Source organism: Nicotiana tabacum, chromosome 7 (assembly GCF_000715075.1).
Source record: "Nicotiana tabacum cultivar K326 chromosome 7, ASM71507v2, whole genome shotgun sequence".
Classification (NCBI taxonomy): domain Eukaryota; kingdom Viridiplantae; phylum Streptophyta; class Magnoliopsida; order Solanales; family Solanaceae; genus Nicotiana; species Nicotiana tabacum.
In genome coordinates this window covers 40,813,054-40,836,688 of record NC_134086.1, presented here as the reverse complement: position 1 = coordinate 40,836,688, position 23,635 = coordinate 40,813,054, and the positions used below count along the sequence as shown (strand labels likewise).

General features: G+C 41.1%; 1 protein-coding gene across 21 annotated transcripts; it reads left to right on the top strand.

Moving 5' to 3' along the window:
* Nucleotides 1-5,542: 5,542 nt before the first annotated feature.
* LOC107802854 (uncharacterized) lies at nt 5,543-14,459 on the top strand. Of its 21 annotated transcripts, XR_012711569.1 has the most exons (6): nt 5,543-6,028; nt 6,162-6,247; nt 6,910-6,976; nt 7,708-7,744; nt 8,473-8,534; nt 14,178-14,459. XR_012711569.1 is itself a non-coding variant. In XM_075257142.1 (5 exons), the coding sequence occupies exons 1-5, from the start codon at nt 5,971-5,973 to the stop codon at nt 14,200-14,202; spliced, it is 324 nt and encodes a 107-aa protein (XP_075113243.1). In that variant the 5' UTR covers nt 5,543-5,970; the 3' UTR covers nt 14,203-14,459. The 21 variants fall into 21 exon arrangements, 3 of the variants coding, with proteins under 3 accessions (XP_075113243.1, XP_075113245.1, XP_075113244.1); XR_012711582.1 differs by lacking the exon at nt 6,162-6,247 and having other exon boundaries at nt 5,543-6,161; XR_012711573.1 differs by having other exon boundaries at nt 5,543-6,369.
* Nucleotides 14,460-23,635: the final 9,176 nt, after the last annotated feature.

Genomic DNA, 23,635 nt, shown 5'->3' with positions numbered 1-23,635 from the left:
CATATTTGGTTGAATTATCTTTAGATATGGAAAATAATGGAAGCACCACTATCATTGTTTGATGTATAGTTGCAACTTGCATCTTGAGTGGTAAGTTTAAATGTTTAATACTCTATTTGTTTGGTGATATACTTAATACTTTTGTAGTTTTGTTTTATTATCATCAAAATATAATATTCTAACTTATGATTTATATTTTTTTTAGGTTCAAGTGCAATCATGCCCCATGCTCCTAAAGTACGCTCCGATATTTGGGAACACTTTGATGGGAAAGAAGATAACGGAGAAGTTCGCAATGTAGAGTGCAAGCATTATGGTCAAGTATATAATATTAATCCGAAGAGGAATGGAACAATTGGTTTAAGGAAGCATATTAAGCGTTGTCTTGCGCGTCTTCTTGGAATCCGTATTTAAGAATTAAGATTGTTTTTGTGCCCTCTCTGTTTTTGTTGCACTATGTTTAAGTGTTAAGACTGTTGCAGACTTGCAGTTGGCTAGTTGCACTGTGTTTAAGTGTTAAGACTGTTTTTGTTGCACTGTGTTTAAGTGTTAAGTGTTAAGACTGTTGCATTGTTAAGTTAATTCTGTATTTCTACTGCATTCTACTGCATCTGTTGGCTGTTGCACTGTTAATTCTGTTGTATAGTGTGTAATTCTGTTAACAGTTACTTCTGTTAATTATGCTGCATCTGTTGGTCGTCCCTTTTAGGCCAACTTTAGTTTTAGCTTTGGTGTTAGACTGTTAGGCAAAAGTTTCATTTTGCAATTTGTAGTGCACTGGACTGGAGTGGCGTCAACTTGTGTTTTAGCCTATACTTTGAGTAAAAACTCAATTCTTCCAAATTTGAACTCTAGAAAAGATTCCATGGCTTGATTACTTGATCAGTTGATTGCCAAAAATTCTCTATTCTTTATAGTTCAGAATAGATTCTTTCACAATTCACAGTGAAAGTTCCAGTTGTGCACGTGCACTGTTAGCATTGAATCATTGACTATTCAACGATTATTAAACCGAAATCGTACCGAACCAAATTAAGAAATACCGAACCGTATTGAAATATTTTGGTATGGTATTTGGTATACACAATTGATAAACCGAATACCGAAATACCGAACCGAAATTCTTAAATACCGAACCGAAATACCGAATGCCCACCCCTAGTCGTGACAGCCCCGTAATGATGTACTTGTAATATCTGTACTCATGAATAAAACTCGAGTTAAACGTGTGTTAATTGATCTAGATAGCTCGGCCAACATCATTCGATCGAGGGTCCTAAAACAACTCGGCCTACTGGACCAAATCGTGCCTACTGCCCGAGTGCTAAACAGATTCAACATGGCTCGTGAAACTACTAAAGGTGAAATAACGTTACTGGTAAACGCAACCGGAACCATCCAGGAGACAAAGTTTTACGTGATCGAAGGGGAAATGAGGTATAACGCCCTGTTCAGGAGACCGTAGATTCACAACATAAGGGATGTTCCCTCGACCTTTCACCAGATGTCAAAATTCCTAACACCAGAGGGGATTAAAATGATCTACGGGGAGCAACCTGCCCCAAAGGAAATGTTTGTTGTCGATGAAGTAATTCAATATCAACACTCTTATCGACAAAGAAGCCAGATTTCAAAGCAAATCAGGAAGCCAAATAGCAATCAACGATGCCGGCCTCGACCCAATCAGACAAGCAGAGGACTGACGAAGACGATGATTATGGGGTTCCTCGATCCTTCATAGTCCCTAATGATTCCGACGCTACCAAATCAACGGTCTAAGAGCTAGAGCAAGTCATACTGATCGAACATCTGCCAGAGCGAACGGTATACCTGGGCACGGGGTTGACTCCCGAGCTTAGGAAAAAACTCATTCAATTTCTTATAGCTAACATGGGTTGTTTTTCTTGGTCCCATCTCGACATGACAGGGATCCCACCGGAGATCACCACTCACAAACTGAGCCTGGACCCGAAATTCCATCCGGTCAAGCAGAAAAGAAGACCACAGTCCGAGATCAAGCATGCCTTCATCAAGGACGAGGTAACTAAACTCCTTAAAATAGGGTCCATCCGGGAAGTCAAATACATGGAATGGCTAGAAAATGTAGTAGTAGTCCCTAAAAAAGGGAACAAACTGAGGATGTGTGTGGATTACAAGGATTTAAATAAGGAATTCCCCAAGGGATCTTTCCCTTTGCCTAACATCGATCGCATGATCGATGCCACGGCCAACCACGTGATCCTCAGTTTTCTCACCTACTCCGGGTACAACCAAATACGAATGAACCCGAATGATCAAGAAAAGACCTACTTCATCACTAAGTATGGCACATATTATTATAACATAATGCCATTTGGACTAAAAAATGCTGGTGCTACTTATCAACGCCTAGTAAACCGAATGTTCGAAGAACAACTAGGGAAATCTATGGAAGTTTACATTTATGATATGTTAGTTAAGTCCCTACGAGTAGAGGACCATTTAAAGAATTTGCAAGAAACCTTCAGTATATTAAAGAAGTACAACATGAAGCTAAATCAGTAAAAATGCGCATTCGGGGTTGGATCAAGTAAATTTCTCAAGTTCATGGTATCTAATCGAGGAATCGAGATCAACCCCGGCAAGATCAAAGCTATCGAGGATATTACGGTAGTGGACAACGTGAAGGTCGTGCAAAGTCTAACTGGGCGCATAGCCACCCTGGGCGATTCATCTTGAGGTCCTTCAATAAGAGTTGTCAATTTTTCCCGTTATTGAAGAAGAAAAACAACTTCACATGGACCCCGGAATGCCAGCGGGCCTTGGAAGAACTTAAGCGATATTTATCGAGCCCGCCACTGCCTTACACACCGAGGGCGGACGAACAACTATACTTGTATTTGGCAGTATCGCCGATAGCGGTAAGTGGAGTCCTAGTCTAGGAAGAACAAGGTACGCAATTTTCGATTTATTATGTTAGCCGAACCTTAGGTGAGACCGAAACTAGATATCCTTACCTAGAAAAACTGGCGCTCGCTTTGCTAAGTGCCTCTAGGAAACTAAAACCGTACATTTAGTGACACCCTATATGTGTTGTGACAACTTACCCATTGTGAAATATAATGCATAAACTCAAACTCTCGGGATGATTGGCCAAATAGGCCATAAAAATCAGGGGATACGATATTGAATATCGACCCCGAACAACCATTAAGTTTCAAATTTTGGCAGATTTTGTGGCTGACTTCACACCGGCCCTAATACTCGAGGTCGAAAGAGAGTTGTTGGTAAACTCGGGGACGTCTTGAGGAATCTGGACCCTCTTTACGGACGTTGCATCAAACGCAAATGGTCTGGACTTGGCATCGTAATGAAGCCACCCACAGGCAATATAGTTAGACAATCCATTAGAACTGTGAAATTGACTAACAACAAGGTCGAATATGAGGCCATAATTGCAGGTCTCGAACTGGCCAAAAGCTTAGGGGTGGAGGTGATCGAAGTTAAGTGCGACTCTCTCCTCGTGGTAAATCAAGTTAACGGAATGTTCGAAGTCAGAGAAGAACGGATGCAATGGTACCTGGATAAGCTGCATGTAACATTACATCGATTTAAAGAGTGGACTTTGCAGCATGTACCTCGAGATCAAAATAGTGAGGTCGATGCACTTGCAAACTTAGGCTCTTCAGTCAATGACGACGAGCTCAACTCGGGGGCAGTCGTACAACTCATGAGATCGATAGTAGAAGAAGGTCACACCGAAATTCCATAAGCCTAACTTGGGATTGGAGAAATAAATACGTAGATTATTTGAAGACCGAGAAATTACCCTTAGATCCAAAAGAATCAAGGGCCCTGTGCGCAAGTCAACCCGATTCAGCTTGTCCGAGGATGGAACCTTGTTCAGAAGAATGTTCGATGGCCCGCTATCAATATGTCTGGGACTAGGAGATACCGAGTACATTCTGAGGAAAGTCCACGAGGGCACTTGCGGAAACTATTCAGACGCCAAATCATTGGTTCAAAAGGTAATCAGAGCCGACTATTACTGGATCGATATGGAAAAAGATACGAAGAAATTCGTACGGAAATGTGACAAATGCCAAAGACATGCTCCGATGATTCACCAACCTAGGGAACTGCTGTATTCAGTCTTGTCACCATAGCCATTCATGAAGTGGGGAATGAATATTGTTATCCCTATTCCATGGGCATCAGGTAAGACTCAATTTATCTTATTTATGATTGACTATTTTTCTAAGAGGGTTGAAGCCCAGGCGTACGAGAAGGTCAGGGAGAAGAAAGTCATCAACTTCATTTAGGACCACATTATATGTCAGTCCGGGATGCCATCTGAAATTTTATGTGACAACAGGAAATAATTTATCGGCAACAAAGTGACTAAGTTTCTCGAGGATCATAAGATCAAAAGAATTTTATCAATGCCTTATCACCCTAGTAGGAACGGACAAGTCGAATCAACCAACAAAACTATAATACAAAGCCTTAAGAAAAGGTTGACCGACGCTAAGGGAAAATGGAAGAGATCCTGCCCGAAAATCTTTGGGCATATCGCATAACCTCGAAGTCTAGTACCGGGGATACCCCATTCTCATTAGTTTATGGCACCGAAGCTCTAATAGCGATCGAAGTCAGGGAGCTAAGTATCAGATTTCGATATGCAACAAAGGAATCAAATGACGAGGCCATGAATACGAGCCTGAAACTATTGGATGAAAGGCGTAAGCCGCCATTGTCCAACTGGCCGCCCAAAAGCCACGCATCGAGAGTTATTACATCGAGAGGTGACTTAGTAATAAGGAAGGTCACACTAAACACCCAAAATCCGAATAAAGGGAAGTCTGGTCCAAACTGGGAAGGACCGTACCAGTTTCTCGAGGTCACAAGGAAAGGATCCTAAAAGCTCGAAATGATAAACAGAGAACAACTACCGACATTTGTTAAGGTATGACCCCATTTGTTTTCTTTTATTTTGGACTAACATTTACAGGTAATCGACAAAAAGCAGCACAAAGTTTTAGGTCTGAAAGTCCGCGTTGCACTCTTTTTTCCTTAAACCGATTTTGTCCCAAATGGATTTTTCGGCAATGTTTTTAACGAGGCAACAGTGGATCGTGCCAACTTAGAATTAAAGGCCGATCACGAATTGATGTCGAAGATTGCGTTTACAGTATCCGAGGTTCCTCTACAATCAACCTCGAATACTGAGGGGGAGGCATTACCCTCGGATATCAGCTTTAGCGAGGAAATTACTTCGTAATGGAAGGGTCTTGATAGGTAGGATTTGTTGTAAGGGCCAAACGGTCCAACGAACCGTGCCCACATAGATTGCTCGATCCATGACATAAAACATGTACGCATATATATTTGTTTTGCACAAGAATAAAGAGAAGTACTTTCCTTGCAATCATCTTTTCTATATATTAGAAGAACAAGACTTTCGACATGTCTGCTTAGTGTCTTTTTAAAAAAGCTTGAGGGTAATTCAGTCATTTAGCATTATCTTTTGGCCTATTTTCTCTACAACAAATAATACGTGTAGCTTTCTTGGTTTCTTTCTCAGCCACCGCATCCTTTTCCCATCTTCAGCCCCAGTGCTCTCAAGATCTGTTTGTGTTCTTGCTGCAATTAATTTTGCATATATCTTCTTCTTTTTCCTTAATTTTTTTCTTTTAGATTTCTCTCCATCGTTTTTAGTTTTGCTATTCAGTGGCTGTAGAATTCATTCATCTTCAACCTCAAATTTCATCCTTTGTATCTCGCTTTATCTCTCTTTTTCCCTTTTACCAGAAGCTTAATAGTTTCCCATTGTTGATCTTTTCTTTTTTAGAGTCTAAATGCTTTTTCATCTCAACCCAATACTGACTCGGATCTGATTGATAAGCCTACTTAAGAAGAAGAAAATTTTGGGTATAGCCTCACATTGCTTAATAAAGTTTGGAGTTTTGTATCTTCTCCAGTTCTCTTCCAATGTTTCTTTTTCTTCAATTTCATCTCATCTCTTTTGCTCTTTCGTGGTTCTGTCACGGTAAACTACTACTGATTTTGTTTATCTCTGTCTAAATAACAAGAACGAGATTTGAGTTTCTGCACCATCTGCAGAAAGGCTTCAATTGTTGGGTTTTAGCTCAGCTCTATCTTGCATTTAGTTTGATTTGCAGGTAACAAATTACTCATATTTTTAGCATTCATAGTAAGCTCGGTAAAGAAATGCTCCTCCTATGTTGAAGCTTTAGTTTTGGGCAAGGTAACAATTGTTAGTTTTCTGGAGCATTCTTTTTCTCATTCTTTCACTCTTTTATTATTTTTGATTTGACTTCTGTTGGTCTGACTTTTTGGGAAAATGCTTTGTTGATGGATTTTATCAAGGTAAGATTATCCTTCTATGCCCTCCCTATTCTTTGAAAGACTCGGACAGATTCACTTTTCTTTTTATCATTTTTTTCATTTGATGGTGGGAGATGGGATATTTTCACTGTAGCTTTGTGGTTGATTTGGTAACGAGAAGATAAAAAGCATATAGATTACTTTTGAATGTAGAAAGTTGTGTACTATCACTTTGTGTTACTCTTATATTTTATGGCAACTTTAGTTTCGATGTGTGTGCTTCACGTCAATAAATTTCAAAACAAGGGCATATTATTCATTATATCTACAAAGAGATACACCACATTTATTTCTACAGCCACCACCATAGTTTTGTAGCTCTTACTCTTTTTTCTTTCGATTTTCTTCAGCCATGATACTTTTCCAAATTCACTGGTTTGCTCCTATTCGAAAGTTTGACAAAAATTTGTTCTTTTCCTCTTGATTTGTATGCATGATATCTTTTTTCCCTCATTGTATAATATTGTTCCATCTATCTTAAAGTGTTTGTTTTTTTAATCTGATCTGACCTTTTGGGTTTAGAGCATCAAGAAGAAGAGTGTAGGACAGCAAGAAAGAGACAACTTGGAGCTCTTCATCAGAAACAAAGGTGAATTTTCTCTCTTCTCTTTGTTTCCTGCATGTTCTGTGTCTACCTCTTTTTCATCTCAAAAGTTGCCCTTCTCTCTGTTTAATTTAGATTGTGGATTGTAGATATCTATGTTGATTCAGCAGATTTAACTTGGTCAGAATCTTTGGTTGACTGTGCTACGTCAATTTCATCAGAAAATTCTAAATATCCAAACACTAATTTCAAAATTCTACGTTATAAACTTTTAGAAATAGAGGATAGATTATGTACATAGATATAGATATGATTTATTAGTACATATAATTTTCTCACTATTAGATTTGGTTGCGATAGCTAAGTTCAGAGAATAGAAAAGGGCTGCTGAAATGATACAAATGATCAAACCATGCGAAAAGTACATGCTGATAAAAAGGCTAGGCGACAGAAAATTATATAGAGTGATGCAAGCTAATTAAAAGAGGCTCTCTTAGTGAAATTATAAGAAATCAAAGCTGAATCAAGCATACGACATCTTTCTGTCAGCTCAATTTATTACTAAATCAGCCAATACATCTTCAAAGTTATAATGTTGTTCTTATTCTGAGCAATTTAGGTAGATTTGTGTTATTAAATTAACTGTATCTTCAGAGTTGGTTTAGGCTTAAAAGAGCAAACTTGATTAAAAACTTGCAAAATTTGCTAAGCACCAAGTTCTTTGAGAAATATATGCAGTATAAGTATTCTATAATAATCATTACTTTATTTGCCAGATTGTGTGAGAGAATGATGAGAATAGAGGAAAATCAGGTATTATGAAATAGATTTAACATCACATGAACATTTAGTTTGAACTTGCGCATCAAAGTTTGGACCAATGCTTGCTGAAATCTTATCAATTTGGGCTCTTCATAATTATTCATGAAAAATTCTATCCAAACTTTTATTGTTGTGTAGTTTGTTAAATGAAATGTTCTCATGTTTAATACCTCTTCTGTGTTTTTATTCTGAACATTTGATTTGGTTATGATTATAATTATTAAGGAAGACAATATTACTTATATCATAATGAATTTGATTATCATTATACGGTAAATAGTGGGTAGCAATATGATTGGATATAAATTACATTTGATATATGAAGCTCATGTATACTTGACAATATGGCCGGTCAGTTCAACATGTGGACATGTTTCTTTATATGGTGAGAGCACAAATATCTTTTTAAAGAGGTATGTCAGTTACAAGCATAATCTCCAATAATTTTTTGAGATTTTCCCAAGAAGGGTCCGAAGTATTGGTCTTATTGGGTATTGATGTCGTCCTCTATGACTATGATTGCCAACCTATTTGGTAGCTTAAGAGACTGGTTTGAGCCTTGAAAGTTTTTTCACTAAAATTGAGTTTACTTTAGTCTTAATTTATCTTAGATAATATGTTGCATATGCATTCTCAACAACTCGCACATTCTCTTTGAACCTCAAAGACACCTTATGGTGAAAGGTATGCAATTAAGCCACTTCTTGCTGCTATTTCAGAATGCGGTTGAATCTACTTCTGCTTTCTAGATGTTGCTGCTATTATCTTTCACTGTTATGATGTAAGTTTAGTTCAACTAGTTATAAATCAAACTCTGCATTACTTTTAACTTCTAAGCTCCACATGCAGGATTACTGTCTTACTATTTGTTTGTTTAGGATACCACATTTTTTCGATTTCTTTTGCCTAACAGATTTTGAAAGCAGATTTGGCTACTTAATTTTTGTGTTAAAGTTCACAAAAAGTACCAACAAAGAGAATAAGGAAAAAACAATAGCTTGAACTATTGTGATAGTTTTTCTTCAAGTACGACAATTACAGACTAGAGTTCTAGGAAACAGTGAGAAGACTTCTTATGTGTGAGGATATTTAGTTCTGAAAATAGCTCTGTACAGTATCTACCGGTTGAAATAATGAACAAAAGCTTCAGCTTTCTTGACAACAAAATACAAGAAGTAACTCTAAAATCATATGCTAAGTTGAATAGTATACTAAATTCAAAACATTAAGTTTAGACAAACAATTGACTTCATTCAAGATTTGACAACATGGATTACTAAAAGAGCTGATTTAGTTTAGTTATAAATTTTGCAAAGGTTCGCATAGTAATATTTGGCATGCTCTGCTACGTATTAATCTTTAGAATTACTAAACCAATTGGTAGTTGAAACGCTCCAACATAGAGTTTAGCGATCATTTTGTCGGGTAGGCTGGCTTTTCTATATTTCTGCATTATACTTATTTTTATTATTTATCACTGATGATGTGCGTTGGTGCGAATGAATTATATAGTTATACCTATAATTTACTTATTAAATTTGAGAAGAACAAGTATGATATTTGTATAGAGCCGCAGAGTCATGTATTTAACACCATCTCCTACAATTTCTCCTTCTGTGACGACCTGGCCAGTCGTCTCATGAGTTGCCGCTCCGTTTTCCCAATTTTTGCTTTCCTATGCTTTAATTATCCATGTTATGTGGTATCGGGTTGGTCGGATCGAGTTCGAAAAGGATTTGGCAAGGTTTGAGACACTTAGTCTCTTTAGAGTGAGTTTAAGTTGAAAAAGTCAACTGGATGTTGACTTATATGATAGAGGGCTTGGATGTGAGTTCTCATGGTTCGGTTAGCTTCGGGAGGTGATTATTGGCTTAGGAGTGTAATCATAATGAATTTTGGAGGTCCGTAGTAGATTTAGGCTTGAATGGCGAAGTTGATATTTTGGCGATTTCCGGTTGATAGGCAAGATTTTTATATAGAGGTCAGAATGGAATTCCGAGAGTTGCAGTAGCTTTGTTGTGTCAATTGGGATATGTGTGTAAAATTTCAGGTCATTCGGACGTGGTTTGGTTGGGTTTTTAATCAAAAGCGTATTTCGGAAGATTTTAGAAACTTAGGCTTGAATCCGATGTGATTTGGTAGATTTGATATTGTTTGAGGTATTTTGATGATTGGAACAAGTTTGAATAGTTTTTAGGATATGTTGGTGCTTTTGGTTGAGGTCCCGGGGGCCTCAGGTGAGTTTCGGGTGGTCAATCGGACCATTTTGGAGTTTGGAAAATTGCAGAAAAACAGTTCCAGCAGTTGCAGACATTTTTGGTCTTCGCGTTCGCGAAGAGTCTACTGGGGGAGGTGAAGGTTTAGCCTTCGCCTTCGTGAGGCAGGTGACACATTCGCGAAGGGCTGCGAGGCTGTGCATCGCATTCGCGAGAAGGTGTTCGCGATCGCGTAGAAGAACTTGGTCAGCTGGGTTAGAAGTCAAGTTGATCTTCGCGTTCGCGAGAGATAGAGCGCATTCGTGAAGGGTCGCCTGGGTGAAGCATCGCATTCACGAGGGCTTTGTCGCGATCGCATAGAAGGAAATTTGGTCAAAATAAGTTTGTTCTTCGCGAACGCGAGGCTTTGACCGCGTTCGCGAAGAAGGATTTCCAGGCCTGGGCAGAATGTTTAAAAGGCGTCTTGTCCGCGAATGTGGCTCTATTTTCCTCCATAATTGATCGTTTTTAGAGCTTTTTGAAGGAGATTAAAGAGGAATTCAAGGGGAAACGTTTGGAGGTAAGAATTTTGGACTTAGAACTCGATTCTATTGTGAAATCTACCTAGAAAATCATGAAAACTAAGCCTAAAATTGAAGAACTAGGGCTTGAGAAATTGGACTTTTGATTGGGGATTTGAAGGACCATTTGGGGTCGGATTTGAGAACTTTTGACATGTATGAACTCGTGGAGAGATAAGGAATCTAATAAAGTGAAAATTTCTGAGTATCGAGAAGTGGGCCCGGGGCTCGGATTTTGCTAATTTCGGGATTTATGCCCTTTATTGATTGTTTTCACTTGGGCTTTGTTCCCTTAGCATAGTTTGACATCCTCCTTCTGATTTTGGATAGATTTGACGCGCGTGGAGGCCGATTCGAGGGGCGAAGGCGTTGCGAGCTAGAGATTTAGCCGGTTCAAGATGAGTAATGATTGTAAATGATGTTTTGAGGGTTTGAAACTCCGGATTGCACATCGTAGTGCTATATTGAGGTGAGACACACGCTTGATGGCGAGTATGAGGTTGTGCACTATTGGGGATTGTGATTGGGTCCGCCCTGATTGATGATTTTACCTCGTATTTGATTGAAAACTGTTTTCTATCATCATTATTTGGGTTGAATGCCATATTTAGGCCTAGAGCCAACTATTTGACCCCTTCGGGGCTATTTATAGATATTCCTCACTGTTTTGAGTTATTACTTGATCTCAGTCATGTTATTTCCCACTGTTTTCATGCTCAGTCATGTTGAACCGGGTGAGGCTAGGCTATTAGGGACAGACTTGGTGCAGGATGTTTTAGAAAAGGTGAAGGTGATTTAGGAGAGGTTTCGTACAGCACAATCGATACAAAAGAGTTATGCTGACAAGAAGGTTCGAGATGTGTCCTACATGGTTGGTGAGAAGGTTCTGTTGAAGGTTTCACCCATGAAGGGTGTTATGAGATTTGGGAAGAAGGGTAAATTGAGTCCTCGGTTCATTGGGCCTTTTGAAGTGCTTCGGAGGATTGGGGAGGTGGCTTATGAGCTTGCTTTGCTACCCAGCTTGTCGAGTGTGCATCCGGTATTTCATGTTTCTGTGCTCTGGAAGTATATTGGGGATCCGTCTCATGTTCTGGACTTCAGCACGGTTTAGTTGGATGGTGATTTGACTTATGATGTGGAGCCAGTAGCTATTTTGGAGCGTTAGGTTCGAAAGTTGAGATCAAAGGATATAACTTCAGTGAAGGTGCAGTGGAGAGGTTGGCTCGTAGAGGAGGCTACCTGGGAGACCGAGCGGGAGATGCGGAGCAGATATCCCTACCTATTTGAGACTTCAGGTATGTTTCTTGACTCGTTCGAGGACGAACGTTTGTTTAAGAGGGGAGGATGTGACGACCCGACCAGTCGTCTCATGAGTTACCGCTCTGTTTCCCCCATTTCTTCTTCTTATTGCTTTGTCTATCGGTTCTATATGTGATCGGGTTGGTTGGCTTGGGTTCGGAAAGGATTTGGTAAGGTTTGAGACACTTAGTCTCTTTTGAGGAAGCTTAAGTTGGAAAAGTCAACCGGATGTTGACTTATGTGTTAGAGGGCTCAGATATGAATTTCTAGGGTTCGGATAGCTTCCGGGGGTGATTTGGAAATTAGGAGCGTGATCGGAATGTGTTTTGGATTTCCAGAGTAGATTTAGGCATGAATTGGCGAAATTGGATTTTTGGCATTTTCCGGTTGATAGGTGAGATTTTGATATAGGGGTCGGAATGGAATTTCGAGAGTTGAAGTAGTTCCGTTGTGTCATTTGGGATATGCTGGCATGTTTGGTTGAGGTTCCGAGGGCTTCGGGTGAGTTTCGGGTGGTCAATCGGACCATTTTATGTTGTTGAGAATTGCAGAGAAGTTAGATCTTCACGTTCGCGAGTAGGTCCTCGCGTTCGCGAAGGGTTAGCTGGGGAAGGCTGAGACTTAAGCCTTCGTGTTCGCGAAGGGCTGTGTGATTAGGCATCGCGTTCGCGAGGGAAGCTCCGCGTTCGCGTAGAGGAGATTGGGCAGCTGGGTTTGAGGTGTTTTGTTCATCACGTTTGCGAGAGAGGGAGCGCATTCGCGAAGAGTCAGGCTGAGGAACCATCGCGTTCGCGAGTGTCATGACGCAATTGCAAAGAAGGATTTTTGGTCAAAGTTGGATTGTGCTTCGCGAACGCGAGGAGTTGACCTCGTTCGCGAAGAAGGAATTAAGGCCTAGGCAGAATGTTTAAATAGTCGTCTTTTCCGCGATTTTGGGGTTTATTTCCACCATTTTTGAGCGGATTTGGAGTTTTTGAAGAGGATTGAAGAGGGATTCAAGAAGAAACACTTGGAGGTAATTTTCATGGACATAATACTCGATTCTAATGTGAATTCTACCTAATTAATCGTGGAAATTAAGCCTAAAAATTGAAGAACTAGGGCTTGAAATTGGAGACCTAGAATTTGGGATTTGAGGGGTCGTTTGTAGTTGGATTTTGATGCTTTTGGTATGAATGAACTCGGGGAGTGATAAGGAATCCATTGATGTGAATTTTATCGAATTTCGAGACGTGGGCCCGGGGGTTGATTTTTGGTAATTTCGGGATTTATGTTATAAATTGATTATTTTCGCTTGGGCTTCGTTCCCTTAGCATATTTTGACATCGTGATTCTAATTTTGGATAAATTCGACGCGAGTGGAATCCGATTCGAAGGGCAAAGGTGTTGCGGGCTAGAGTTTGGACTGGACTGAGGTGAGTAATGATAGTAAATGATGTCCTGAGGGTATGAAACCCCGGATTGCACATCGTTGTGCCATATTGAGGTGACGCACACGCTAGATGACGAGCGTGGGGTCGTGCACCGTTGGGGATTGTGACTTAGTCTGTCCCGAATGACTATTTTACCACGTATTTGACTGAAAACTATTTGCTATCATTATGTTTTGGGCTGAATGCCATATTTGGGCCTCGTGCCAACTATTTGAGCCCTTAGGGGACTTTTACTGATATTTCCTCATTGTTTTGACTTTATACTTGAACTCAGTCATGCTATATTCTACTGTTTTTATAACTCAGCCATGTTTACTCTACTTTAACACTTAAATGAGATTTTAAATGACATTTTAGGCTGAGCATCATGTTTTATTGTTACCCGAGTGGCTTGTGAGAATTTTGACTGAGTAAGGCCGAGGGCCTATGTTGTGAGGAAACACCTGATTATGATTATGAGGCCGAGGGCCTGAGATTTGTACGCCACAAAATGGCTTGCTGATATGAGGCCGAGGGCCTAGTGATGATGCCACGATATGACTTGATATTGCGCTTGGGCCGTAAGGGGACCCTCCAGGAGTCTGCACACCCCCAGTGAGCGCGGGTACCCATTGTGATGTGAGATATTGCTCGAGGGGCGGATTTGTTGACACTGTGCCTGAGGGGCGATCCTTTATGTGTTTATCTTTCCTAATTGCCAGTCATTTGCTTGCTTAATTGTTAAAAAGGCATTTTATGAAGTTTTAAACTGAACTCAGTAATTTACACATCTTTACTCCTTCACTGTTTTACTGGCTTTTACTGCTTCCTTATAGCCTATAATGTGCCTTACGTGATTTCTTGCTTTCAGTCTTTATTTATGATTATTACTCACTGGGTTGGAGTAATCACTTTACTCTCTACACCCCGTGTGCAGATTTAGGCGCATCAGGTCCCGCTAGCGAGTTTTGATTTTCCAGCTCAGGCGGATTCAAAGATTCTCTAGGTAGCTGCCGGCGTTTGCAACCCAGAGCTTCTTCCTTTATCTTATCTTCCTCTGTTTTAGATTTGAATTAGACTATATAGACCTTTCTTGTATCATCCGTATTGTAGATGCTCATGACTAGTGACACCCCGGTATCGGGCTGTGTTGATTTTTACTTCCGCATTGTACTATTCACTGCTTACTTTGGGATTATTTATTATGTTTTAGACTTAATTCTTATTTTTTAATTGCTTAAAATTGAAATGAGAAAGTGCCTACTGGCCTTGTCTTCATGAGAGGCGCCATCACGACCGGGTCCAAGTTTAGGGTTGTGACAGGTTCTCCAACCGCTTCTGCGGTCATAGCCTTCCCAACCACTTTCCGCTTCTGCGGCATCGCACCTGCGGTCCCCAATCCGCAGGTGTGGAAACAATAGAAGTAGAAAATCTGCAGCTTCACTAAAACTCCAAACTCCCCGTCAACCATCCAAAATCACCCTGAGGCCCCCGGGACCTCAACCAAAAACACAAACATACCCCATAACCTTATTCAAACTTATACCAATCTTCAAACACCTCAAACAACATCGAATCAACCAAAACACATCGGATTCAAGCCTAAGTTTTCAAAATCTTTCGAATTACGCTTTTGATAAAAAACCCAACCAAACCACGTCCGAATGACCTGAAATTTTGCACACACATCCCAAATGACACGTCGGAACTATTGCAACTCTCGTAATTCCATTCCGACCCCTATATCAAAATCTCACCTATCAACCGGAAAATGCCAAAAATTTAATTTCGCCAATTCAAGCCTAAATCTACACTGGACCTCCAAAACACATTCCGATCATGCTCCTAAGTCCCAAATCACCTCCCAAAGCTATTCGAACCATCGGAACTCACATCCGAGCCCTCTAACACATAAGTCAACATCCGGTTGACTTTTCCAACTTAAGCTTCCACAAAAGAGACTAAGTATCTCAAACCTTACCAAATCCTTCCTGAACCCGAGCCAACCAACCCAATCACATATAGAACCGATAGACAAAGTAATAAAAAGTATAAATGGGGGAAACAGAGCGGTAACTCATGAGACGACTGGTCGGGTCGTCACATCCGACAAGTTAAATAACCACAAAATAAAATAGAGGGAGTAGTAAATAAGAGATAGGGGCTAATACTCTCAAAACGACCGGTCGGGTACATATATCTAGTTGAAATAAGGCTTGCTAAGATGTTATAAGCATTTATATGATATATTTTGGCTAATCTATATCTATACTATATTAAAAGTACGAAGGCCCTTAGTAAAATATCGTTTTCCTTTTTTACTTTTTAAAATTAACTCTTTGGTTATTAAATGTTTTCTTATTTGGACTATATACTATAATTCATGATATTTGAGACTTTAAAATCAAATAAAATTGGAATTTTTTCGTTCCTATATAATATTTGAAACTTATTTTACCAAAATTGTCCTAATGTTGTATATTACCCCCCCTCCCCTCCCCCTAACAAACAAGTATTGCTTACAATTTATATACAATTCATTATTAATGCCTTAAATTAGGTGATTCAGTTACACCCATTTCCTTTTTAATCTCCTCTCCTCTTTTCACATTATCTGCAACCCCTCTCCACCAAAAAGCGTTTGAATATTGAATCCACAAACGTTATTGTTACCTTCCTTAGTTTCCGAGAAAAGTCAATAAATTTTGTATTTGGATTAAAAAGAGAAAAAGCGGATGAACGAAATAAGTGTTTTTGTTTCAGCGAAACATTCTGTGGACCCGAAAGAGAGATATTGATTCTTTCTATCTTCTTTTCTTTTCCATTTTGCATAAATATGTATAGGGTTGAAAAGATGAATCTTATATTTCTGTTTTGGGCTTAACTTACAACATGTAAATTCTAACAACTCTAGCAACATACAAATTAAGAATAAGTTTCGTAAAAATTTGATATATCTACAATAACAAACATACTAAAAACAAATTTCATACAACTAATTATATAGTATACAACTTGTCTATAACTTTCATATATATATATATATATATATATATTGTAACAATCCGACCGGTCGTTTTAAGAATTAACGCCCCGATTCCCTATTAACTACATTCCTCGTGTTTGTTTCTACTATTGTGAGTTGCCGGGAGGATTTATTTGGAGTTTCAGAGAGTTTTGGGACACTTAGACCCTAAATGAGAGCTTAAGTTTTAGAATTTGTACTATAGTCGGAACAGTGTGAAGACGGCCTCGGAATGAAATTCTGTTGGTTCCGTTAGCTCCGTTGGGTGATTTAGGGCTGAGGGGCATGTTCGGATTGTGTTTTGGAGGTCCGTATCTTATTTAGGCTTGAAATGCCAAAAGTCAAATTTTTGAAGTTTCCGGTTCGATAGTGAGATTTTGATCTAAGGGTCGGAATGGAATTTTGAAAGTTGGAGTAGCTCTGCAATGTGGAATGTGACGTGTGTGCAAATTTCCAGGTCATTCGGACGAGGGTTGATAGACTTTTTGATCGAAAGCATAATTCGAGAGTTTTTGGGGGTTCTTAGGCCTGAATCCGATGTTAAATTGGTGTTTTGATGTTGTTTTGAGTGTTCCGAAGGTTTGAACAAGTTCATATGATGTTTTATGATTGGTTGGCAAGTTTAGATGAGGTCCCGGGGGCCTTGGGTGAGTTTCGGGTACTTAACATAAATTGATTTTGGACTTAGGCAAAACATCTTATTGCTGAACCTGTCATAACTGCACCTACGTGTGGGGGACCGTAGGTGCATTGCCGTAGAAGCAGCTAGGTGACAATAGAAGCAGAATTCGGTCCAGGTTCCAAAAGTCGTAGGTGCGAGACGTGGAACGCACCTGCGAGACCGCAGGTGCGGAAAGACAGTCGTAGAAGCGGAAAGTCCCCGTATAATAAAAGGTCGCAGGTGCAACTTGGTCTTCGTAGAAGTGGGACCGCAGGTGCGGTCCCAGAGCTGCAGATGGGGTTTCACTGGTCAGAAAATGGGCAGAATCGAGGGTTTAGTTTCAAAACCTTAGAAATTGATTTGGGAGCTCGGGATTGGCGATTTTGAGAGAGATTTTCATCTGGGTGTTTTGGGTAAGTAATTCTTATTCGGTTTTGACTAATTTCCATGAATCTATGCTTAAATTCATCCTTTAAATTTGAATTTGGGGTGAAAATTGGAGAAAAGTTGGAAAATTTCTTAGACCTAATTTTTGAGTTTGGATCAGGATTTTGATATCATATTGGAGTAATTTCTATATTGGAGTAATTTCTGTATATATGAACTCGTAAGAGTGTGAGGATTCCGAATTTGTAAATTCTACCCGATTCCGAGGCGGGGGCCCGGGGGCATTTTGGTCATTTTTTCTAATTTCACATATTAGCTTAGAATTAATTAGTTGAATCAGTTACTTGAAGTTATATTTACATTATGCAATTGAATTGAATAGATTTGGGCCATTTGGAATCGAGTACTCGTGGCAAGAGTGTGGTTTCGGGTTAATTATTTGAGTTGTTTCGAGGTAAGTGGCTTGCCTAACCTTGTGTTGGGGAACTCCCCTTAGGATTTGGTATTGTTGATATTTGAAATTCTTTGTATGTGAGGTAACGAGTGCGTACTTGTGCTAATTGTTGAAAATCCTGTTTTTATTTATTAACTATAATTGTGCTTCTTTTCCTGTCTATACTACTTGCAATTTAAGCTTACTGTTAGCTTAGGGAAGCATGTCTAATTGACTTAATTGCTTTATTTTCTCAAACTGCCTTATTTGAATTCTGTGCAGCATGCTAGGTTAAACATACATGTTTTACCTTGGTATGAAATTTGAATTGAATTGAGTGTTCTTCGTGTTGCTGCTGTGTGTTTACTTTGGGACTACGGGACGGTATCCCGGGAGATCCCCCTGCATGTTTACTTTGGGACTACGGATTTGTATTCCTGGAGATCCCCCTGCACTTTTATATTGGAACTACGGGACTGTACTCGGTAGATTCCCCCAGTACTGGATATTTACATTTGGGACTATGAATCGGTATTCAGGGAGATCCCCGCGCATTATGAGTTGGACTATGGGACGACACCCTGGAGATGCACTGGATATTTATATTTGGGACTAGAGGACTGTATCCTGGGAGATTCCCCGGTTGTTATCTCTGTGTCGAGCTGTATTCTTTTCTGTGATTATTTTGTCTCTGTTGTAGTGGTTGTTGTTTTTTTTTCTATCATGTGCTACTTCTTACAGTTGCACTTAATTATACTATCTTATTCTATACTGTTATACCTTATTTTTCATGTAAACTAAGTAGGGCCCTAACCTTCCTCGTTACTACTCGACCGAGGATAGGCTTGGCACTTACTGAGTACCGTTATGGTGTACTCATGCCCTTTTTGCGCACGTTTTTCATGTGCAGATCCAGGTACTTCGACTCAGCCCTACTACCCTTGAGGCGAGGTTATTCTCCAGAGACTTCGAGGTATATCTGCCGCGTCCGCAGACTGAGACATCCCTTTCCATTCTCTCTCATAATATTAGCCCTTTTGTATTTACTTTTGCTTAGACCTTCTGGAGTTAGACACTTGTAGTTATTCAATAGCTTGTGATTTCATGAGATTCCGGATTTTGGGAAATGTAGTTTCAGCTTGAGAGTTGTATTGTATATGCCGAGTGGCATCTTAAACGCTTCATTTTGATATTTTTCTACAGTTTTGGCTGGTTTATTTCTATTGTTTTCTTTTTCCGCAATTTGTTAGGCATACCTAGTCGTAGAGACTAGGTGCCGTCACGACAGTTCACGGAGAGCGAACTCGGGTCATGACAAGTTGGTATTAGAGCTCATGAATCACAAGCCGGTTTATTAGAGTCTCGCAGATTGGTACGAAGACGTCTGTACTTATCTACAAGAGGCTATGTAACTATTAGGAAAATTCCAATTCATTTGATTTCCTTGTCGTGCGAGATTTTGATATCACAATTCTAAACTTCTGTCTTCTATTCTCTCACAGATGGTGAGGACATGTGCTACCAGAGATGATCAGTCACCCGCGCCCCCTATTGGAGCCATCAGAGATCGGGGCCCGGGTAGAGGCCGAGGACGCGCACGTGGTGAAGCAAGAGCACCCGCGTGAGCTGCCGCCAAGGTGCCACCAGCAGTTCTAGCCAGAGTCCAGGCACCTGATACGCCTACTGCTACTACTACTCCAGCTTTCTAGGAGACTCTTGCACAGTTCATGAGCATGTACACCATTCTCGTTCAGGCAGGGTTGCTTCCCCTTGCTGTAGCTACATCTCAGGCTAGGGGAGGAGCACAGACTCCCGCCTTCCGCACTCCTGAGCAGCGAGTGCATGTTGACCAGGTCCAGAGATTATTCCTGTACAGCCTGCACACCTAGATCAGCCCGAGGACAGGGCAGCGGCTTCCGAGGACGAGCAGCTGAGGCTTGAGAGGTTCAAGAAGTATAAGGGGTTATATGAGCGGTGCCCGTGCTCCAGCTACAATTCGTCATGGTAGGGGTTATATGAGTTTCCCCGTTCATTCAGATCTTCCAGCAGCCAGTGGTATTCCAGCTCCTCCTAGGCCTCAGGAGCCTTATTATGCACCTCCAGTATCTAGTACGCCTCCTGCGCGGGGTGCTTTCAGTGGTCAGTCCAGCAGAATTGGCCCAAGCCAGTCACAGCTGCCACGTCCTCCCAGAGCTTGTTTTGAGTGTGGTTACACATGCCATACGGTGAGGGATTTCCCCAGACTTAGGAAGGGTGCACCTCCATAGACTTCTCAGTCACAGCGTGCCCCGCAGAGTTCTCAAGCTATGGTTATAGCTCCAGTTACTACCCCACCTGCTCAGCCAGCTAGAGGTGGAGGTCGGGGAGGTAGAGGTCACCCTAGAGGGGGAGGCCATGCCAGATATTATGCCCTTCCTGCCTGTACCAAGGTTGTTGCCTCCAATTCTATCATCACAGGTATTGTCCTGGTTTGTCATAGAGATGCATCAGTTTTATTCGATCCAGACTCCACCTATTCTTATGTGTCTTCTTATTTTGCCCCGCATTTGGGTGTACCTCGGGATTCTTTGAGTACCCATGTTTATATTTCTACTCATGTGTGAGATTCTCTTATTGTAGATCGCGTTTATCAGTCGTATGTGGTTGCTCTTAGTGGTTTTGAGACCAGAGCCAATTTATTATTGCTCAGCATGGTAGATTTTGATATTATCTTGGGCATAGACTGGTTGTCGCCCCATTATGCTATTCTTGATTGTCACGCCAAAACTGTGACACTGGCTATGCCAAGTGTACCGTGTGTTGAGTGGAGGGGTAGCTTAGATCATACTTCCAGTAGAGTTATTTCATTCCTTAAGGCTCAACGTATGGTTGGGAAGGGGTATGACGCGTATCTAGCTTATGTGAGAGATGTCAGTATTGATACCCCTACAGTTGATTCAGTCCCAGTAGTATGGGATTTTCCTGATGTGTTTCCAGTTGATCTTCCAAGCATGCCGCCCGATAGGGATATTGATTTTGGCATTGATCCGTTGCTGGGCACTCAACCCATTTCTATTCCTCCGTATCATATGGCCCCTCTTGAGTTGAAGGAATTGAAAGATCAGTTACAAGAATTGCTTGATAAGGGTTTTATTTGGCCTAGTGTATCACCTTGGGGTGCTCCTGTCTTGTTTGTCTAGAAAAAGGATGGTTCTATGCGTATGTGCATTGATTATCGCCAGTTGAACAAAGTTACGGTGAAGAACTGTTATCCTTTGCCTCGTATTGATGATTTGTTTGACCAACTACAGGGTGGATGAGTGTTTTCTAAGATTGACTTGCGTTCAGGTTACCATCAGTTGAAGATTCGGGAGCCAGATATCCCGAAGACTACTTTCAGGACTCGGTATGGTCATTACGAGTTCCTTGTTATGTCATTTGAGCTGACCAATGCCCCAACAACCTTTATGCATTTGATGCACAGTATGTTCTGGCCATATCTTGACTCATTCGTCATTGTCTTTATTGATGATATTTTGGTGTATTCCCGGAGTCGGGAAGATCATGAGCAACACCTGAGGACAGTGCTTCAGACTTTGAGGGAAAATAAGTTTTATGCAAAGTTCTTGAAATGTGAGTTTTGGTTGGATTCTGTGGCATTCTTGGGCCATGTGGTTTCGAGTGAGGGTATTCAGGTGGATCCGAAGAAGGTGGAAGCAGTGCAGAGTTGGCCCAGACCATCCTCAGCTACAGAGATCCGCAGTGTTCTTGGCTTGGCGGATTATTACTGTCGATTTATTGAGGGGTTTGCATCTATTGCAGCCCCTATGACCAGGCTGTCCCAAAAGAGTGCTCCGTTCCAGTGGACAAAAGAGTGTGAGGCGAGCTTTCAGAAGCTCAAGACAACTTTAACTATAGCCCCAGTTTTGATATTACCTACAGGTTTGGGGTCTTATACTGTCTATTGTGATGCCTCGAGGATTAGCCTTGGAGCAGTATTGATGCAGGACGGTAGGGTGATTACCTACACGTCCAGACAGTTGAAGGTACATGAGAAGAATTATCCTGTCCGTGATCTCGAGTTAGCTGCTATTATTCATGCCTTGAAGATCTGGCGTCATTATTTGTACGGTGTGTCTTGTGAGATTTATACTGATCACCGGAGTTTGCAGCATCTATTCAAGCAGAAGGATTTTAATTTGCATCAGAGCAGGTGGTTAGAGCTATTGAAGGACTATGATATTACTATTTTATACCACCCGGGCAAGGCCAATATAGTGGCCGATGCTTTGAGTCACCGGGCGATGGATGCTTTGGGGAGTTTGGCTTATTTACCAGCAGTGAAGAGGCCCATGGCGATGAATGTTCAGGGCTTATCCAGCCGGTTTGTGTGATTGGATCTTTCGGAGCCCAGCCGGGTTCTAGCTTGCGTGGTTTCCTGGTCTTCCTTATTTGATCGTATCAGAGAGCGTCAGTTTAATGACCCTCATTTTCTTGTCCTCAAGGACACGGTTCAGCATGGTGATGCCAGAGATGTGACTATTGGTGATGATGGGGTATTGAGGATGCATGGTCGGATTTGTGTACCCAATGTTGATGGGCTTCGGAAGTTGATTCTACAGGAGGCCCATAGTTCGCGGTATTCCATTCATCTGGATGCTGCGAAGATGTACCAGGATTTGAGACAGCAGTATTGGTGTAGGCAGATGAAGAAAGATATAGTTGGGTTTGTAGCTCGGTGCCTCAATTGCCAGCAGGTGAAATATGAGCACCAAAACCCGGGTGGATTGCTTCAGCAGAGAGAGATTCCGGAGTGGAAGTGGAAGCGGATCACCATGTACTTCGTAGTTGGACTCCACGGGCTTTGAGGAAGTTTGATGCCATTTGGGTGATTGTGGATCGACTGACCAAGTCCACACACTTCATTCCTGTGTGTACTACCTATTCTTCAGAGCGGTTGGAAGAGATTTATATCTGGTAGATTATTCGTCTGCATGGTATTCAAGTTTCCATCATTTCATATAGAGGCACTCAGTTCACATCACGGTTTTGGAAGGTCGTACAACATGAGTTGGGTACTTGGGTGGCGTTAAGTATAACATTTCACCCTCAGACGGACGGACAGTCCGAGCGCACTATTCAGATTTTTGAGGATATGCTCCATGCGTGTGTGATTGAGTTTAGAGGGTCTTGGGATCAGTTTTTTCCATTGGCAGAGTTTGCCTACAACAACAGCTATCAGTCCAGCATTCAGATGGCGCCGTACGAGGCTTTATATGGTAGGCGGTGTAGATCCCCGGTGAGTTGGTTTGAGCCGGGTGATGCTAGATTATTGGGCACAAACATAGTTCAGGATGCCTTGGAGAAGGTTAAGGTGATTCAGGATAGACTCCGTGCAGCTCAGTCCAGACAGAAGAGTTACGTGGACCGGAAGGTTCGTGATGTTTCCTATATGGTTGGAGAGTAGGTTCTGCTTCAGGTTTCACCTATGAAGGGCATTATGAGATTTGGGAAGAAAGGGAAGTTGAGTCCGAGGTTTATTGGTCCTTTAGAGATATTGCGGTATGTTGGGGAGGTTGCTTATGAGCTTGCCTTACCTCCCAGCTTGGCAGGAGTTCACCCGGTATTTCATGTTTCAATACTCCAGAGGTATCACAGTGATCCGTCGCATGTGTTGGATTTCAGTTCAGTCAAGTTGGACAATGATCTATCTTATGTTGAGGAGCCAATGGCAATATTGGGCAGGCAGGTTTGGAAGCTGAGGTCAAAGAACATTGCATCAGTAAAGGTTTATTGGCGGGGTCAGCCGGTCGATGAGGTGACCTGGGAGACCGAGCAGATATGCGCAGCCGTTACCCTCATCTTTTCACTACTTTAGGTATGTCTCTATGCTCGTTCGAGGATGAACGA